The sequence below is a fragment of the Oreochromis aureus genome, linkage group 17 (assembly GCF_013358895.1).
Source record: "Oreochromis aureus strain Israel breed Guangdong linkage group 17, ZZ_aureus, whole genome shotgun sequence".
NCBI classification, from domain to species: Eukaryota; Metazoa; Chordata; class Actinopteri; order Cichliformes; family Cichlidae; genus Oreochromis; species Oreochromis aureus.
Genome location: NC_052958.1, coordinates 9,863,524 through 9,882,232, shown reverse-complemented (window position 1 = coordinate 9,882,232; position 18,709 = coordinate 9,863,524). Strand labels below are relative to the sequence as shown.

The window sequence follows — 18,709 nt, the reverse complement described above, 5'->3', positions numbered from 1 at the left end:
ACATGCATTAAGGCACCATTAATAATGAATGACATATGCTGTCATCCAGGTAACATCTTTGTTAGAGAAGCTGCTGTTTATTTTCAGCAGGAATGGGAAACATGGGAAACTCTAGCAGTTGGTCTTTTAAGTTTCTAAATCCTTGGAGTAGTTTGGAATTATGTTATATTTAGGGGTACAAAATAAAACAATAAACAGACAAATAGAGCTTGAGCTTAACTTGGGACTTGCTGGTCAAAAACAGAATTTTGCAAAGGAACCATTAGTCTTAAAAATTAGTTTTTGAGTTGAAATCTTGTTGGCTGCATTTCTAGTCGAAAATAGGGCAGTATATAAGATATAGAGAGAGTAAAAACAGGCAGACAGCACTGTGATATGAGAGCTTGTTCCTGTGCTGCCATGATTAGTGTCTTTCAGTCCAGCTTTGTCCAGCCATTAGTAGGATTTTTGGATGTCAGCCACTTCCTCTATCTGCCGGTGGTACATACCGTGTAGGGGCTTCCATGATGGTTCCTCCTCTTTCTTGGGTTTCTGCTGCTTGGGGTATTCACTGAGTACACGGTCGGTTTGGGGCAATCTTCCTGATGTACTTGTGGATGTTCGTTGTCTCATCCTGGACTGTGGTACTGACATGAAGCCCTGGTCCCTCGACACCTGACACAGACCTTGTTGATCCGGGTGACGTCCATTCTTGGCATCCCATCGCTCATCATTGGGGCAGTGGCGGCATCCACCAGCACCTAGTCATTTCTTTCTTCTCATTGTCTTTAGCACCACTGTCAGCCTGAGCAAGCCTAATCAACAATTACAGCTGTAAGCAGTTGAAATTAGTCTATGCTTGAACTCTTTAATTATGTAGAAACAGAACACAGAAAATGGTGTTGAATAAATTAGATTACATTTATTTTAATCATATGTTTTCAGATTGGAACCAGACCACGTATAGTTCACCCAGCCCATACGAAGAGGGCAAAGCCGGCATGATCTTGCCAAATGCCCTTCAGCATCTTTGTCCCTTCTACGTGTCACTGATTTGCATAGGAGCACTTGCTGCCGCTGTGATGTCATCAGTTGACTCTGCACTTAGTCTGCTTCCTCTTACCTAGGCTGTAATATCTTCAAGAATGTGATTTGCAAACAGGTGGGTATCAGTTTTTAACATGACCAGTATTTGTGGTATGGTTTGGGGGTATGGTAATTTTTCACAATGGGCAAATTCAAAAATATTGCAGCTCTGTTGTGTCAAATCAAGAGTCTTCATATGCATTGCTGCTAGAGCTTCTATATCTATTCCCGATGTCACCCATAAACATCCATAAATCTAAATTTTAGGCATCAAAAAATGTATTGTTTGTGGTGGTTAAGGTTTTAGTCGTCCTGTGTGGACTGATGGGAGCAGGCCTTGCTATGACAACAAGTTCCGTTCATCTGTTCTGGATCGTCAATGCAGACATCTTGTATTCAATGAGTCCCCCCTCCAGGTAATATGCATATTCTTCTTACCCCGCTGGGTGACCCGGTACTGGGCCTGTTGTGGCTTTGTGTTGGGTGTATTGCTAAGAAGTCTGGCTGGGGAACCTCTGATAGGCCTACCCGATGTCCTGCGTCTGCCATGGGAAATCATTCAGGAGGACGGCCACCGATATCATCTGTTTTCTTTTCGCACTGCCACTAACGCTGGAACTATTTTACTAATATCACAACTCACTGAGTGGCTGTCTGAGAAGAGCTTTCTGAAAACGAATCCTCATACCGACTACAACATACATTACACAGCACCAGTCCAAACAGATATGGAGGACAGTGTCTCACTGATCCTCTTAAAAGCACTAAAGAAAGGGAAAATTGTTGTGATGCAATTTTCATGGCAGGAAATATGCACAAGTGGAAAACAGGCCCCTGAAATAAATCATTTGGAGACCTAAGAGTCACATATCTTTCACATTTTTCAAACTGCTAAAATTTATCAATGTTTTTATTATACAGACTAATGCTTCAGAATAACATTTGGTTTTGCATTGTGAATTTCTTTGTCTTGTTTTCCTTTAAGGCGTTTCATACATGCTGAGACATTGTGTTGATGAGACAAAGAGAAGCAGCGGATCAGTCGCTGGACCAGAGATCAAGAACATCTGTGGAGAATCTTGATTTAGATATTAGATATTTGAGAGGTCGACTATTTTGAGATTTTGTTCTTATAATTTGGCTGAACTTACCTTCTGATAACTATACACTTATGAACCCAAATAAAATTGACATTTGAACTTTTCTTATTCGAGTAGCAACAAGTAGCAACAGCTTTTATTCAGTAACAAATAACTTCAGTTTGTAGCTCACACAAACTTTTAAAGTTACCTGTGCGCTAACTGGACTGTTTATGGAATATTAGCTTTACATAGTTTTCAAAAACATTTGCCTAAAACCCGACAGATCCCCAGTTTGAGACCAGAAGGAGACACAAAATGTGTCCTAGTGATTACAGAAGTAGCCAAAAGAAACAGAGTTACATCGTTTCCAGCAATTAAGCTGGTTCTTTAAGCACTAGTGGAGTTAAAATAACTGAATGAGAACTTTTAAACTCAACTGCTGAAACTAAAATATTTTACACTGCCATTTTTTAAAGGGGACCTATTACGCTCATTTTAAGCGCCATATTTTTTAATCACAGACACTGTTAAAGTAGCTTTGAATGACTTGTAATTAAAAATATACCTTAGATATCTCAGCCTCCTAGTTTAGTCACTGTTGGCTCTCTGTCTGCTCCCCTGACTGTTTGCCCCTTGTGGGTTTGCTCTAAATAACATCATAAAGATCCAAGAGAGGGGAAAAAAAAAAACATTGGCACAAGCCAAGCATTTATAGCAGTCTGAAGCCTGAAGTTTTGGCTTCTGGAATTTTCCTGTTTGAACCCTGACTGCACAACTTGAAAATTTGGACAGAATATAAGTGGTAGCATAATAGGTCCCCTTTAAATCATTTGTGAGTATCAGCATGTGTTTTGAAAGTTTCCTCTTGCCTGAATATTTTACCACATTTCAAACACTGGAAAGACTTTTTGCTCGAGTGTATCACCAGGTGTCTTTTCTGCGCTCTCAAAGTGCGGAAGGATTTCGGACACAGCGAGCACCTATAAGGACTCTCCCCTGTGTGCTGGCGGGTGTGAACGGTCAGCAGGCACTTTGCGATGAAGCCTTTCCCGCAGTGTTTGCACGTGTACGGCCGCTCGCCTGTGTGAAACCTCATGTGAAGCCTCAGCTCCCCAGAGGACAGAAAAGCCTTCCCGCACTCTGTACACAGATAGTTCTTTTCCCCTCGGTGCATGCGCATGTGTCTCGACAGATGCTGGATTGACGTTTTTCCGCATATGGGACATTTGTAGCGGCGGTCTCCTGTGTGTATACGGACGTGCAGAGCGAGGATATTTGAAGACCTGAAGCCTTGACCGCAGTACGAACACAGATATGGAGTCTCGCCTGTGTGAATCCGACGGTGCACTGTCAGCGACCACTTGGAGGAGTACTTCTTGTCACACTTGTCACAGTGGAATGGAAGAGTGTGTGTTTTAATGTGGCTGGTTAGGGCTGATACATCCTTAAAGACCTTCCCGCAATACTCACAAGTGTCCGTTATCCTCCTCATCTTAGGAGTGAACGTTTGATCTATGACTCTCTGAAAGACGCAGTCTTTCCCAGGATCTGTGATAGGAAGATGACTAGATTCCTGGATCAGATGCTCTTCTCTGATGTGCCTGAGAAGTCCTGACACATGGCTGTCAGAGTAGGGACACAGAGAGCAGGTCTGCAGCTGCAAAGGTGTACAATTTAAATCTGAAAATGGGAAGATAATGAGGACTCATAAGAATGTGGAAATTCAATGGAAATCAGTTATTCTCAAAGGTGTCAGTGCTTGCATACCTGAGCAGTCTGAAGGTGCCATGCCATCGCTTTGTTCATGTTTTAACTTTAGGTCTTCAATTTCTTTCCCGCAGCCCTTCACAGGTGCTTTGCAATCAGCTGGCTCTTCGGCCTCGCTGTAATCAAACTGTCTTTCATCTTTGCTGCTTGAAATTTCATCCAGTTGTGCTGAAACATGCTGGAAGTTTTCTTTGGGATTAAACGACAGCTTTGGCAAAAACATATTCTCATCAGCCTGAGAACAGCCTACGAGAGACAGAAAAACCCACATTAAATACTGATGTGCAGCCTTCCTAATACACGTTTTGTTGTATTCCAACTTCTGAATTGTTTTATTTCAAGGCTGAAAAATTAAAACTTGAGTTACTTTTAAAGCTTATTTAGTTACTAACAGTTTAGCAAGCCCAGTCAGCTGATCATATTTTAACCACCGTAGTAATGTATTTACGTTTGTTTGTGTTTCCTGACTGTTGCTGATGGAAGTTCAGTAGCGCCTTCAGCTGATCAGGTTCCAAAATAAGGCGTGCACATTCTTCTGTGACAGAGGGAGCGAAGCTGAGCCACTGTGCAGTCTGTGAAAGGTTTGCAAAACACTTCATGAGAATGCGGTGCACAATCAACAGAATAAAGCATGCTGACACATCGCTGATCAATTTGTATTCAGTAGTTTGCTTAAGGTCATGGAGCACTACAGTGTGTGTGTATTGATATGAACAATTTGATATGAACACATTGATATGAACACATTTAAACCTTACCTGTCTAATATCAGGGATTGGTAAGAGATTATCCAGCCTGGAGATGAATTTCCACACCAAAGTTTGCAGTGTGACATCATACTGTTTGCCATAGTATATGGAGAAGACCTCCTAGAACAAATGGGAAAAAGGTCATTTGAAATTTGAAACTCTCCACCTCACCAACTCAGATTTGTCCGGTGGACAGATACACTTCTTCACAGGAATTTTGCAAAATGTCTGGATAATCCAGTTAATCAAGATAATCTAGTTTTCTAGTTAAACAACATCCTTTTTCCATAATGATAGCAAGGACTGGAAATTTTTGTGTAATTCCTATTAAGACGTGTATCTTTGTCCTGGATGTTCTTCATAAAAAGTCCGAGATGGTAAAGTGGAAAGAATTTACATGAAACATGAACTTGTTGCAAAAACTGAAATGGAAAAGATATTTGAGCTGCGATGTCTCCACTCCTTCTTCCCTAATAAAGTTCACTCATTATATTTTTTTTAATTATGATAACTGTGTGACTGTGCATCTCACCTTATAAAACCTCTGTCTCTCCTCTGGGTTCTCCAGTATGGCATGAACAACCTCCACAAAGTTGGACTTTGAATTTTCCAGCTCGGTGGCATCCTGTCAAACGGTGTCAAAGACAAACATGTTTAACATGTACATGCTGGGTTCTTACATTAAAAAAGACATGACTCTGATATTGTTTTTAATCACATGATAATTGATAATAGAGTGTGAGAAATGTAATTTAATAAGTGGCTGCTGAGATCTGGTCAGTGTGTATTATAGCTGAAGGACACAGCCCACTGTCTCAGGATTAAACATTTGGAGGCTACTTTTAATTTGTACAGAAATATCAAATAAACAGAGTTTTCAGTTTGAATCTGTGAAAGTAAACTAAGAAATTATAAAACAAACAAACATCAAAAGTGTTTATTCAAAGCTCAAAAGCTCAGTGAAACATCAGTAATAAATATGTTATGAAAAAAGCAGGGGGAAAAAAATCAAAGCACCACAAAATCCTACTCAACAGGCTGAAGGTTCTGGCTGGTATATCTGGCACCGCCTTAGACTGGTTTTCTTCCTACTTATCAGACAGGACCTTTTCTGTTAGGACTGATAGGTTCTCCTCCAACACTGCTGCCCTAACCTGCGGGGTTCCACAGGGTTCAGTTTTGGGTCCATTATTATTTTCTTTTTATATGCTTCCTTTAGCTGGCATTATTCAGTCTTTTAGTGACCTTTCTTATCATTTCTATGCCGATGACATTCAGCTGTATATGTCCTTTAAGCCTCATCAGCTGGATAGGCTGTCCACCCTAGTCCAGGCTTTAACTCAAATCTCTGATTGGCTTTCTAACAATTACCTTGTTTTAAACATGAACAAGACAGAGACCATGATCATAGCTCCTCCTGATCTATATTCTAAAATCAGTCAGGTTCTTGCCCCTTTCTGTTCTTCTGCTAAGCCAAATATTCGAAATCTTGGAGTAATATTTGACTCTTCTTTGGGCCTTGACTCACACGTAAAATCTCTGTCTCGTTCCTGTTTCTTTCATTTAAGGAATATTTCCAAACTGCGACATATGGTCTCCTTAGCTGAACTGGAAAAAATTGTCCACGCATTTGTGTCATCGTGTTTAGATTATTGTAATTCCCTGTTTACCAGCTTGGATAAATCATCTCTTTCTCGCCTCCAAGCTATACAAAACGCAGCAGCCAGACTGCTAACTCGCTCTAGCAAGCGAGCTCACATCACTCCTATTTTATGTTCTTTACATTGGCTCCCAATAGATTTTAGAATTCGTTTTAAAATTATTGTTTTAACATACAGAGCACTAAATGGCCAAGCCCCAGATTATTTATCCAAGCTTCTCACAAAATACACTACTGCTCGCCGTCTCCGCTCACAGACTCAGAGTTTGTTGGTTGCTCCCAGAACACGTCTGAAGACAAAAGGGGACAGAGCCTTTCAGGCTGTGGCGCCAAGGCTGTGGAACAGTCTACCTCTACAACTACGTTTGGTTGACTCTGTGGAATCCTTTAAAAAACAGTTAAAAACTTTACTGTTTAAACAAGCTTTCTGTTGACCAATGCTTTTTACATTTTTATATTTTTTAATTTACATTTAAATTATATATTGTGTATATTGTGCATTTTGCTATTTATTGTACTGTTTATTTTAATCTCTGTGTGCAGCGCTTTGTGACTACCTGTCTATGAAAAGCGCTTAATAAATAAACTTTACTTACTTACTTACTTACTTATGAAGAACATGGGACCAACGCTGAGCTCAAATGGGAGAGGCGGGTTCAGTGTCTCAGGCAAAGTAGAGACCAGCCCCAATTTTCTAATGTTCAAGGGGGTTGAGGAAGGAATGTTTCTTAATTTGAGCTGTGAAGAGTCGGTTGTTGACCTCAGACCTTCTTGCTCTAACAGCAACGCTTCAAATGATTTTGCATGTTGGGACTAATGAGCAGGCAAAGAGCAAATGTGCAAAATAGGGGTGCAAAGACTGAATGAATGCATGTTATACACATGTTAATTTACCATTTGATAAAAACGGGGCATCCGTTTAATGACTACTGTGTTTGCAAAATGGGAAATCGAAATAACTAATCCCACTATTTCTTTGTTGTTTGCTTATTTTCATATTTCACCAAGGCCAGTTGAGAAACACGGTTGTTTTTGATTTAAAAAACATGTTGCTCAAAGTTACTAAAAGCTCAAGGCTTTCAGCAAAGAGCTGGAGGCCAGCCTAATTTCTTCATTTGTGCTAAATTCTTTGGTAAAGACGTTTTTAGAAGTCTGAAAGAACATAAAATGTACACAGAGTGAAACTGTACCTGAGAAACCTACCTCCTGTTCACAGCTTAAGGTGAGGTCTCGGATGACATTCAGGTGGGGCTGGATATTCAGCAGGTTAGTCGTGTTCTCGCTGAGACACAACTCCAGCACAAGCTTAAACAGACATTTTCAAATGCTAGTTAATGATCTACACTAATAAAGTATTTTTCCCCTTAGCTTGTTGTTGAATATTAATAAAATATACTCTAATGTGGGGAAGATAAGACACTGAATTCTCTCCCCAACACTCCACTAACCCTCGCCTCTCACCCTGGCTCTCAGTCTGAGGAGGAGTTGCACTCTCTCTCTGGCTGTCAGCAGCTCTGGAGCCACCTCCGTCACTAACTTCACCAGCTCCTCCACCTTTCTGTACTGTGCCACATTACAACACTGAACCACCTGCCAGGCAAAGGCGCACATCAGACGCAGAGTTGGAACCAGGAGGCACAACGAGGAGACGGACAAACGGCAACCTGTAGAGAGAAAAGGAGAGACTGAAAAATCTAAATTAACAAGCAACTGAAATTGGCATATTTAGTTATCAAGCTATTATTTTATGTCTGTAAAGTCTAAGAAGAGCAAGTTTTAAATTGCAGGGAGTTAAAGTGGAGTTAGTGGATTGAGAAAAGGTGAGTTGATGTGTATGAAAGCAGGGGGGGCTTTGAGATTTGCTCCCTGGCTTGTTTTTAATTACTACTATGTTACAACAAGGTTGTTTGGAATTCACAGGGTGAATGCTTTGGAGGAATGCAGCGTTGAGTTTATATTCATGGATCCTGCATAGTTTAGGTGGAGCTGATCTTGCCTAAAGAGGGGTCTTCAGTTGTGGAAGGTCATTTAATCCGTAAACAATAAATTGCAAAAATAACACAACAAATATTTGATCGTACTGTAACTCACTTTACTGAAAGCTACAGCAAATTTAGTCGTCTTGGCTGCGATAATCTCTTCCACACAGAGACCCACATCCCATCATGTTTACTGCAGCTGGATTCAGTTAGCCACTGCAAAGTGATTAAACAGGAGCTCATTTTACCCTCCGCTGTGTCAGGTAGGCTCTGCTGTGATGTCTGCAGAGATGCACGCTCTGAATCTCTGACTGGTTTAGTTTCAGTCTCTGTCTTGCTGCGACTGAGGACTTCATCCATGATGGCAAACCATCTGCTTTTTTGCTTTTCCGGGTCTTCCTGTGCCTTGATCCTTCTGTACCTTTGTGTCAGGAGTGCTATTTTCGACCTGCATTGACTCGTGGTCTTATCAAAACCCTGAGTGGCGAGCTCGGAGCTCAGCTGAGCAAACGCTCTCTCGTTTCTCGGATTTGATCGAAGCTGCTCCTGGACGCTTTCCTCTGCCCATCGACTGAGCAGAACTCTGACTTCGTCTGGTGCCCAAACAGCCCGCAATTTATCTGCTGGAATCAAAAAAAGAATATAGCAACAGATCACCAAATTTTTTTCTGCACAAAACCATTTATTATTAAGTTTTAAACAACTTACCATCCACATGCTCATGTTGTGGTGGTTTAGCCTTTTTCTGCACAGTGCATGAATCCACCTCTTTTAAAGTCACTCCATCAGCGTCTAAAACACTATCCAAAATAGCAAACCAGTCGCCTTTAACAACTCCATATGGCTCCATTTGCTTGATTTTTTTGTACTCCTCTTTAAGCTCATTCACTTTGACGCTGCACTGACGTGGTGTCTTGTTAAACCCCACCAGTGATAGCTCACTGCTGAGGTACGTGAAAACCTGATCGCTCGCTGCGGTGAGAAGCTGTTTCTGAATGTTTGGTTGTGCCCAAAGTGTCACCAGCACTTGGACTTCATCAGGCAACCACGGTGTTTCATCTAAAAATGCACAGAAATTTAAGAATAAAAAAAGAGCATGAATTATGAGCTTATGTTTACCTAAGAAACACAAATTTATTATTTATTATAGAATTAAAAGTAATCAATTTGATGTGTTCTGAAGAGACTTAGATAACTTGTCAAAACCACAGTTACGAGGACACAGTTAGGTCAATAACTAATCTTATTGAAAAAAAAAAAAGGATACCATTAAGTATTTTTTCTAGTTTTTTTCCAACTTACCATCTGTATCCACATTCATTGCAAGAGACTGCACACCAAGGGAGTGCACTGTGGAGGAAGGCTGCACTGTCTGTGAACGCTTTGCTGTGAGAGCCTGGGAACTGAGGACTTCATCCATAATGGCAAACCACACACTGCTGCTTCCACCCCTGTACTGGCCGTTCTTGATCCTCTTGTACTCCTGCTTTAGCTTTTTGATCTTCTCCCTGCATTTCTTTGGTGCTTTGTTAAAGCCGAGCAATGCCAGTTTGGAACTGAGGCAGGTGTAAACTTTATTATTTCTCACGTTGAGGAGAAGCTCCTGTTGAACCTCGGGGTTTGCCCAAAGGGTCAGCAATGCTTGGACCTCTTTACTCGACCAACAACACAAGGGGGTGTCTGTGAAAGTAACAGAAAATAATTTATTCAAGCCGTAAAGCAGCCTTACTTGCAACTATGTTTGGCTTGATAACTACTTGCCTTTGACTGATGTTTGTACAGCAGTGGAGGTGACTGGATTGCTTGTAGAAGGACCATCAAAATCATGAAGGTGAACAGAATAGAAGGAAGATACTTGTGGGGTCCCTGCAGGACAAGCTGCTGGTCTGGGCAGAGTGAGTGGCAGTGAATGGGTGGATGTTGTACAGTTTTCTGGAGTGTCTGTTACAGTGGGTGGACCTTAAAGAGAAAAATAACTAATTAATTTGCATAACTGGGAAGTTACTGTGTTATTCAGTACTGTGCAAAAGTCTTGAGCCACCCACAATTTCTTTGTTTTTCTATGTAAGTGCTTTCTCTCTCAAATTTGAGCACATTCATAGTCCGATGGATGCATCGAAGATCAACTTGGGGTTAGCCCAAAGATATTTGGCATGCAGACTGAGGATTGATGATTAGATAGAGTAGTAGATTAGTAGCTCTACCTCGTGAGCTACAGCCACCCCATATAAGGCAAAACAGAGTTTGTACAGTTCTAAGGTGCTTGAAGGTCAATATTTGGTATGACCAGTGTAATCTGTGTAATTTGTGTATATACTGTATATTCTATGTATTTATTATCTCACTCTTATTGCCTGTTTATGTCCTGTCCTTATCTTCAACGTATTGCTGCTCTGTTGTATGTTAATTGCTCCTTGGGGATAAATAAAGTCTTTCTGATTCTGACCATCTTTATTCCTCAACACACCTTTTACTCTCTTATGCAAGCCTTCTTTTGGAAATTAAATGAAGAAAAAAACTTTTCCTCTGAAAATGGTCAGGTCTGGATCGAAAATAAGTGAAAAAGCAGCCAGTGCTCAGAGAAAAACTTCAGAAAAGTCTTTCGGAAAACCTGGAGAACTGTTGCTAAAGACAACTTTTAAAAAATTAAGAGGTGAGGAGTGACCCAAGCCTTTTGAACAGTAATGAGCAGCAAAAACATTAAACAGAAACTATAACAAACCAGCTCACATCAAGTTCAACAGCTCAGTAAAATAAAATACAATATAACAAACTAAACAGACAGTAAAATAGAGAAGAGAAGCAAGAATCCACATAAACTCTAACTGCAGTTAGTATTTGCTGTACTTTGTATCTGTATTTATTCTGTATTCTCTCCAACTTACTTGCTTCCACATCAGGAACCATGACTTCCAGTACCACAGAAGACGGCCGCTCTCTGCTCTGTGTCCGGGCACCCTTGTTACCCATGATAGCGTCCATAGCGTCATACCACCTGAAGGTCTTTGTGACTGCCTCACTCCTTTCACCGTGTCTCCTCATGTTTCTATATTCTTGTTTAAGTTTCTTTATCTTGGCTCTGCACTGTTTAGCAGAGCGGCTTATTCCCAGAGCAGCCAACCTACCTGACATCTCCCTGTAAACGGTCTCGTTTCTGAAGGATTCCTCCAAGTCACGCTGGATTTTCTCCTCTGACCACACACCGATAAGCGCTCGGGTCTCTTCATGAGACCAGTGCACCAGCGGCTCCATGATCTCTCCTTCCTTGCAGTTCAGAAAACCAGAGCAACTAAGAGAAGCTGGAATGTTTTTTTTTTTTTTCAACATGGCGCTCCTTCCTCCTGTCGCCTAAATGACGTCACCTCATTGGAACCAGTGAAGTAGAGCGTTGCCTGGATACGGCTCGGCTGAGGGCGGAGATAATGGTTGATTACGGTTTGGCTCGTATAGCGGACCAGAGGCGTGCCATCCTGGGCCAGTGGAAATGCGCGGTTAGGTGGCAGATTGGTGTCGGAAGCCGCCCCGTAGTTATGGACTGAACTGAGACGGCACCGTGACAGGGCGTTTCCATGAAGTTAAAAAAGAGCAAGCGGCATCATTTTTACGATTTGGTTGGAAGTGGCACACTTTTAATCCGACGGTTTCTTTAGTTATGGTTCCAGCGATATAAATAAATAAAATAGGACGACCTGTAAGCGGTTTCACCGTGCTGTCGTACAAATGGTTACAAGAAAGCGAGCTAGCTGTTCCTGGACCACTGTCTTTAATAGGAGGCTTACTATACAGTCACATAAAACTAGGTTTAAAACATTTTAACATACTTTAATACACATAAAAACATTTGTCTCAGGATAGAAAAAAAAAAGAAAACTAAAACGTTAGTGTGCACTGTTATGTTTTAGTGTTTGTTAGTGAGTCAAATGCCTTCACATAAATCCTGCCCTGGGATGAGTCAAGGTGGCTCCAATTAAACGCCAATCCTGTTGGAGTGGCATTTCTTTACATTTTACTACGTGAATGGGAAACGGGTGCAGCAACTTATTGAAACATATGCAAACATACTTGGTAATATAATTTAAAAAAAAAAAAGCAAAAACAGACTTCAGAGACAGTCTGAACTCTCATAGACAAGCCTTGTAATTTCTTGAAGTAGTCAGTAATAGTTCTTTAGGCTTATATATCTCAAGCGTTTGGTTATTACCTCTATTGGAATCACAGTTTTGGTGAACAAGTCTCGTTTGTACAACAAGCTGCTATTAACAAAGTGTCTAAAATTCAGTTTAAAATTGTTTCTTTGCTAATGTGTCTGTTATGTGTAGATACAACACTGGGGCATCTCTTGAATTAGGTGCATTTTGATGCTTGAATGACTTGAATTGATTAAGTGGCTTAATGGAAGAACTCATTTGACAATGGTCAGACATTGTCAGGTCAGAGACTGATGGAAATTGACTGAGAATGCAGCCAATGTCCAAACTTTGAAAGTCACTTTAAAAATCTCAAGAAAGCCTGTCTCATTGGAAGCAACGAGGGGTGACTCAAGCCTTTTGCACAGTACTGTTTAAAAAAATGTAGCTCTTATACTTGTTTGAATACTTGGGCAATTATTTTGAAGTGCTGTTCAAAGGAAATCCTTAAAATTCCCTTAAAACTAAAACTACTATAATGGTTACTAGGATATTAAAACTGCTTCTATGCATATGGAATCTCATTAGTTATACTTCTACCATTTTTCTTTACATTTAATAACATATTCTGCATCTCTTAAAGCCCTCCCCCCCAACTATATTACACTAAGAATATAAAACAATACTGAAACTAATAAAAAGATAATATATACGTTTAGTAGTTCAACACTACTAGTAAGAACTATAATAAATCTGCTGCCTGTATATTCAGTTACACTAACAGAGGCATAATTCTTTATTATAGTTATGTTGGTTTTTTAGAGCATTTTATTTACATACTAACGCTATCTAAATTCAGGACATTCAGAAGACTGTATGGTGGGCATATTGTTGTCGTGAATTAAAATTTCACAAAATACACCAGTGAGAGATCTTTGTAACACAAATATTTATTTTACTGAAAAACATCACAAAAAATACTGAGAGTAGGTATATTTCTTTGGGGGTTACATAAACAAAAATGGAATTCACAGAACAACCTCATCACATATTTGCATAAGGTTAAATGGTTGTGCACAGATGAAATAAAGGTCGTCTATGTTTCTTGGTGTTACGTGAACACACACACAAACACACACAAAACAACTATCAGTTTTAAATCACAAATACATGAGTTATATCACTAAACAAACTATTTGAAAGGCTTACAGTTCATGTTTCATTAAAAAAAAAAAGCATGTGGTGGAAGTAGTTTTAATTACTACAATTTCCACAAGGATAGGACAAGTTAAAATGTTTCGTGGCAACACTACAGCATTTTATTACACAGCAGTTTATCTACAGTCACATGCGCTGAAATACTTTTGTTTATATGATACTCATCTCTTAAATGTTTGCTATATTTAGATAGCCTCTTGAACAGCATGATGCTGGGAAAACATTTTTCCCACAATTATCAATGAACATGACTTTCTTTCTACATAAAATGATTAACAACATTTTAATTCCAAATCAGAAATGCTCTTGGCTACCTTAATTTCCAGATAATGTGACATTTTGGCTAACTTCATCACCTAAAGTCAATTTGTCACATTGCCTTATTTTAAGAACATAAACAGTGGACTCTTCATTAAGATGCTCCAGCTAGTCAGGCACAGATTATAGCACGCTATAACTCCGGTCTGTAGAGCCAATGATTCCTAACATCACTTTAATGAATCAGTGATCAGCCTCAACATTAAAAACATTTTTATTTAAATGTCAACGTTTCTTCGGTTAATAATCATCGCTGACCTCCTCTTCATCATCAAACTTCCTCTTGTGGGAGAGCTTCTTTTGCTTACCCCTGTGCCTCCGCTTACCGGAGAAATCAGGGTTGGCTTCCCTCGTGTGCAGCTGCTCGTGTTTCTTCAGAAGCCCGGGGACAGAGAATCCCTTCCCGCATGTGTCGCACGTCCAGGGCTTCTTGCACGTATGTGTCCTTTTGTGGACGTTCAGGTGGGATGCCAGCTTGTAAGTCTTCCCGCACACGTCGCAGCTGAAGGGTCGCTCATTGGTGTGCAACCTGATGTGGACCTTTAGATTTCCAACCTGAGTGAAGGTCTTTTCACATATAGTGCACCGGTAGGGTCTTTCTCTGGTGTGGATCCTCAGGTGAACCCTCAGGCAGTACTTGCTGGAGAACTTCTTTTGGCAGACAGGACATGGGATCTTTGCTTTGGGCACATGGTCCTGCTGGTGTCTCTTCAGGTCAGACAAATAGACAAAGGTCTTCCCACACTGGGAGCAGAGATACTGGCGGTCGCCGATGTGGTAGCCCATGTGTCTCTTCAGCAGGCTGGGGACGAGGAATCTCTTCCCGCAGCGCTCACACATGTGAGGGCGATCTCTGGTGTGCCAGCGCTCGTGGTTCGACAGCTTGAAAGCCGTAGGAAAGACTTTATTGCAGTGCTTGCAAGGAAACGTCATCTGGCTTGTGTGGCACTCCATGTGTCTTTTGAAGTAAGTGGACTGCGTGAAACCCTTGTTGCAGATGTTACAATAAAACGGCTTTTGCCCACTGTGGGCGAGAATGTGCTTCGTCAGGCTCTGGAGTTTTGTGAAACACTTCCCGCACTGCCCACAAGCGTAAGGACGAGATGCGCTGTGGGTCTTGAGGTGGTTGTTGAGGAACGCCTGTGTTCGGAAACTTTTGTTGCATGCTGAGCAGAGGAAAGGCTTCTCTCCTGTATGAATTCGTTCGTGGTCCATCAGCTTGGACTGATAGGGGAAGCTCTTATCACACACATTGCAAGTAAACCTGTCGCCCAGAGGCCTAAATTGCTTTTTTCTTCTTATGCTTGGCCTTGCGTCATCTCCAGCACTCAGCCTGGGTGGAGGAAGAGGTGGCAGGGCAGGGAGTGACAGAGAGTTGGAGGCTATCTGTGACACCCACTGATGCAAAGTGACACGCTGAGTCTGGGGCTTCTGACCATCTTTTGTTCCTGCACCATCTGCATTTGGTAAAGTGGGAGCAGTTTTGCACGGCACCGTAACTACCCTGAAAGGGATTGATTTCAAAGGCAGTGGCTGTGGTGCTGGTTTCTCTGCTTCTGATGGTGGCGGTTGGGGTGCATTATTCTCTTTGCTCTGCGGAGTTGCGGCAGGCTGTTCTTGTGCAGAACTCTCTTTCTGCACCAAGTTCTCCTTTTGAGCTGCTGCTGTGACACTCCTTTCCTTTGATGCAGAGCTATAAAGTGTTTTAAAATCATACCGCCCCCTGAGCGGAGGACTGTAAATGTTGACTGCTGGGCTGTCAGGATCATCTGAAATCACACCCACGTCTTCGGTGTCACTGACGGAAGTTTGGTTTGTTTCTTTAGGAGTGACCTCTACTGTTTTTGGAGATTCTGGTGGTGGATCAACAGGTTTGGGCCGGAAGGCAAGTGAAGAGAGGACACAGTCGCCCACTGAAGATGAGATAGTGGCTGCACAAAAAGAAGTGTAAGTTTTTCAAATTGAACTGAACGAATCATAATACCAACAAGCGAAGACACCCATATATCTGTCGTTGTATTTTGATAAAAAAGGAATAAAAAAAATCATTCAATCTTTACACAACCTAAAGTATACCTTTAACACCAAGGAGTCCTTTGGCCTGCTGGTGCAGAAGGAGTGTCTTCAGATCCACTGGATCAGGGATAAAGCCTCCACATGCCTCCAGAACACTGGGCTCCGTTGAAATCATGGCACCAAGCTGAAGTTCAGGCATTAAAATGAATTAATGCTTCTTTCAGTTGCTTCCTTATTTGAAAAGGCTTGGCACAGTGGATGGATGCGCATATTTGATTTGGCACAGATTTTTATACCGGATGCTCTTTTTGACACAGCCCTTCCAGGGATTTGAGTCTCCTAAGAGTCTTAAACTGGGGGAGCTTTTGTGTATGCGTGAATGAGTGAATGTGTTAAATGTGACATTACACTTTAATTCTCAGACTAAATCATATTTGTCTACATTTTCACAGTAGACCAATAAAAACCTTTAAATAGAGACTTTAAAATTTCTGTTATCAGTGTCAAACAGACAGACAATTAATTTTCTAACTCTGACCTACATTTATGATAAAAAAATAATTGGGTGCTCCATTATGCATGGCGTAGAGACGTACAGCAGACACCCCAGCGTGTCTGGACACTATAATGAGTGTTAAGATGAATAAGAATTACATTCTGCTTTAGTTGTGGCCAATTACATCACCGGATAAACATCTCTTAAAGTCTGCTACAGCATGTTTTGCAACTGAATTTAGATGATCCTGAGATAAAACATGTCTGATCTCTAAACAGTAGCCCACCCTGCTGTGAGAGCCCTGGGATAAATGTCATAAATGTATCACAAATGCATACCTGGGACAAATTGGGCATAGGAAGAAGTTGCTCCAGCTTGCACACTAAGCCTGCAATCAGAGTCTGCAGCGCTGTGTCAAACTTTGTGCCATACTGAACAGGGAACACTTCCTATTGAGGAAAAAATATGTTCAACCATGTTGTGAACAGTAAATGGCATATCTCTAAACACTATACTGACAACAAAAGAGGAAATACAAGGGTTACAACCAGTGCCTGTATAACACCACATTAGCATATGTTTACCTTGAAGAAGCGCTTCCTCTCAGTAGGGTTTTTAAGCAGATTCTGGACCAGTACCATGAAATTTGTTTGCGATTTCTCCACTTCTGCATCCTTCTGCAGCAGAGGAAACACTTAAACTCAGAATTAATCCATGCATTTAAAAAAATTGCAACTGAAACTTTCAAGCAGAATAGTTGTTCACACCTACCCCTGATGATGTGGAGACCTTTAATTTATTTATAAGAGTCTGTATCGCCTTAGAATCCGGTGGACCGTCTTTACGAAGCAAATCCAAAATGATCTGCAGCACAAGCACATTAGTCACCATACAGATTGTATTAACTGCCCCCCCCCCCCCAAACTGTAGTGTAAAGAAGGCTTGTAGAGGAAAAAAAGCATTAATCTAGACTCATACAATTTATGGATTACTCTCAGCTTCATAATCATCAACTAGCATTTGATGCAGACACACAAACAGCTCACCCTTGCTCTCAGCCCCAAGATCAGCTGGGCAGTCTGTTTGAAACTCATGAGGTCAGGAACAGTCTGTACCACCATGGTCACAAACTCCTCCACTTTCCCATACTGCTTGACGTTTTTGTGCCGTACGACCTGCCAGATGTACGAATACGTCAGCTGCAGAGGAGATGCCATAAGGCGAAGGGAGGCCAAGGGAAGGGCACCTGAAAACGAGTTTGAAAACATTACATTGCACAATGTGGCTGTTACTGTGCTGTTATGAGGCCGATATTAAAAAGAATCACTATAAATCTCAGGCATCCACACCCACAAACTTAGCACAAATCCGCCCTGTGTCAGTGATAGCAAATTTGTGAGTTTTGGTCATAGAAAAACGTCAGAGGTTGTGCCATTTGTGAGGTTGTGCCATTACTGCATGTAGGGGGCGCTGTAGCGCAAGCGGGATGCTTTTGAAGGCTGCAGAGGAGCTGCAGAGGGTCTGAAAAAGTGCACGCCTGCGTGTGCGTGTGCACTGGTGTAGAGAATGAGCGCCAATTTTCTGCAGAGCTGGATTCAAACTTCAAGTAGATGTTGGGCTCATCTTACCGTTATTCGTAGGAGTTAGCGTAAACGATAATATACAAAGACAAACGAGTGTATCCGGAGGATGGATGTTTTAATTTAAAAGCTTTAGCCTCCTGAGCTAGTTAGCCATGTAACTACCTGTCAAACAGCGCTCAAAAATATCCTGAGAGATGTAACTGCATTCAGGGTGGCTATAGGTTTAGAGGAAAGTGTCTGCTTACTGCAACAGATGGATGGCGTTGCATCTTCTTTTCTCACCGCCTGTCTCGGCGGCGGATAGCGACAGATAGCTTACAAGCGTTAGCTTAGCAACTTACTTGTAGTATGAGAGCGTTTTTCCATACTGTGCTCAGGATGCGTCACCACTTCAAGAGACGGTCAACCGACAGCACCAGACAGACTGTAACAGTTTATCTCGAAATATAACGTTTTTAAAGTAATAAACCGTCTTTAGCTTGAGCGTCAAGCCAGGAAGAATAATGGCGACCGCTTAGCAGCGGCTTTCCAAAACAAAAGTCCGGGTACATCCGGCGGATGTTCCTAAACAATATAAAAGCACCAAAATCTTCATTGTTCAGGAGGAGGAAGAAAACTATGAAACGTTTCTTTAAATTATTACATTACT

General features: G+C 41.3%; 2 protein-coding genes across 5 annotated transcripts; both read right to left on the bottom strand.

Moving 5' to 3' along the window:
- Positions 1 to 2,247: 2,247 nt before the first annotated feature.
- Positions 2,248 to 12,040, bottom strand: LOC116309820. Of its 3 annotated transcripts, none has more exons than XM_039601474.1 (12): positions 11,428 to 12,040; positions 10,064 to 10,261; positions 9,605 to 9,982; positions 9,011 to 9,361; positions 8,551 to 8,925; positions 7,785 to 7,987; positions 7,527 to 7,628; positions 5,196 to 5,288; positions 4,673 to 4,783; positions 4,363 to 4,486; positions 3,915 to 4,160; positions 2,248 to 3,827 (listed from the first exon to the last, which is right to left on the bottom strand). In XM_039601474.1, the coding sequence occupies exons 1-12, from the start codon at positions 11,627 to 11,629 to the stop codon at positions 2,974 to 2,976; spliced, it is 3,237 nt and encodes a 1,078-aa protein (XP_039457408.1). In that variant the 5' UTR covers positions 11,630 to 12,040; the 3' UTR covers positions 2,248 to 2,973. The 3 variants fall into 3 exon arrangements, with proteins under 3 accessions (XP_039457408.1, XP_039457406.1, XP_039457407.1); XM_039601472.1 differs by having other exon boundaries at positions 11,188 to 12,039; XM_039601473.1 differs by having other exon boundaries at positions 8,551 to 8,922; positions 11,188 to 12,039.
- A 1,322-nt stretch (positions 12,041 to 13,362) lies between these two features.
- si:dkey-14d8.1 (zinc finger protein 37) lies at positions 13,363 to 18,627 on the bottom strand. 2 transcript variants are annotated; one of them, XM_039601565.1, is made up of 7 exons: positions 18,402 to 18,627; positions 17,524 to 17,723; positions 17,249 to 17,341; positions 17,062 to 17,151; positions 16,816 to 16,926; positions 16,042 to 16,165; positions 13,363 to 15,896 (listed from the first exon to the last, which is right to left on the bottom strand). In XM_039601565.1, exons 1-7 carry the CDS (start codon positions 18,424 to 18,426, stop codon positions 14,206 to 14,208), a joined length of 2,334 nt encoding a protein of 777 aa, XP_039457499.1. In that variant the 5' UTR covers positions 18,427 to 18,627; the 3' UTR covers positions 13,363 to 14,205. The 2 variants fall into 2 exon arrangements, with proteins under 2 accessions (XP_039457499.1, XP_031582486.1); XM_031726626.2 differs by having other exon boundaries at positions 17,062 to 17,154; positions 18,402 to 18,624.
- Positions 18,628 to 18,709: the final 82 nt, after the last annotated feature.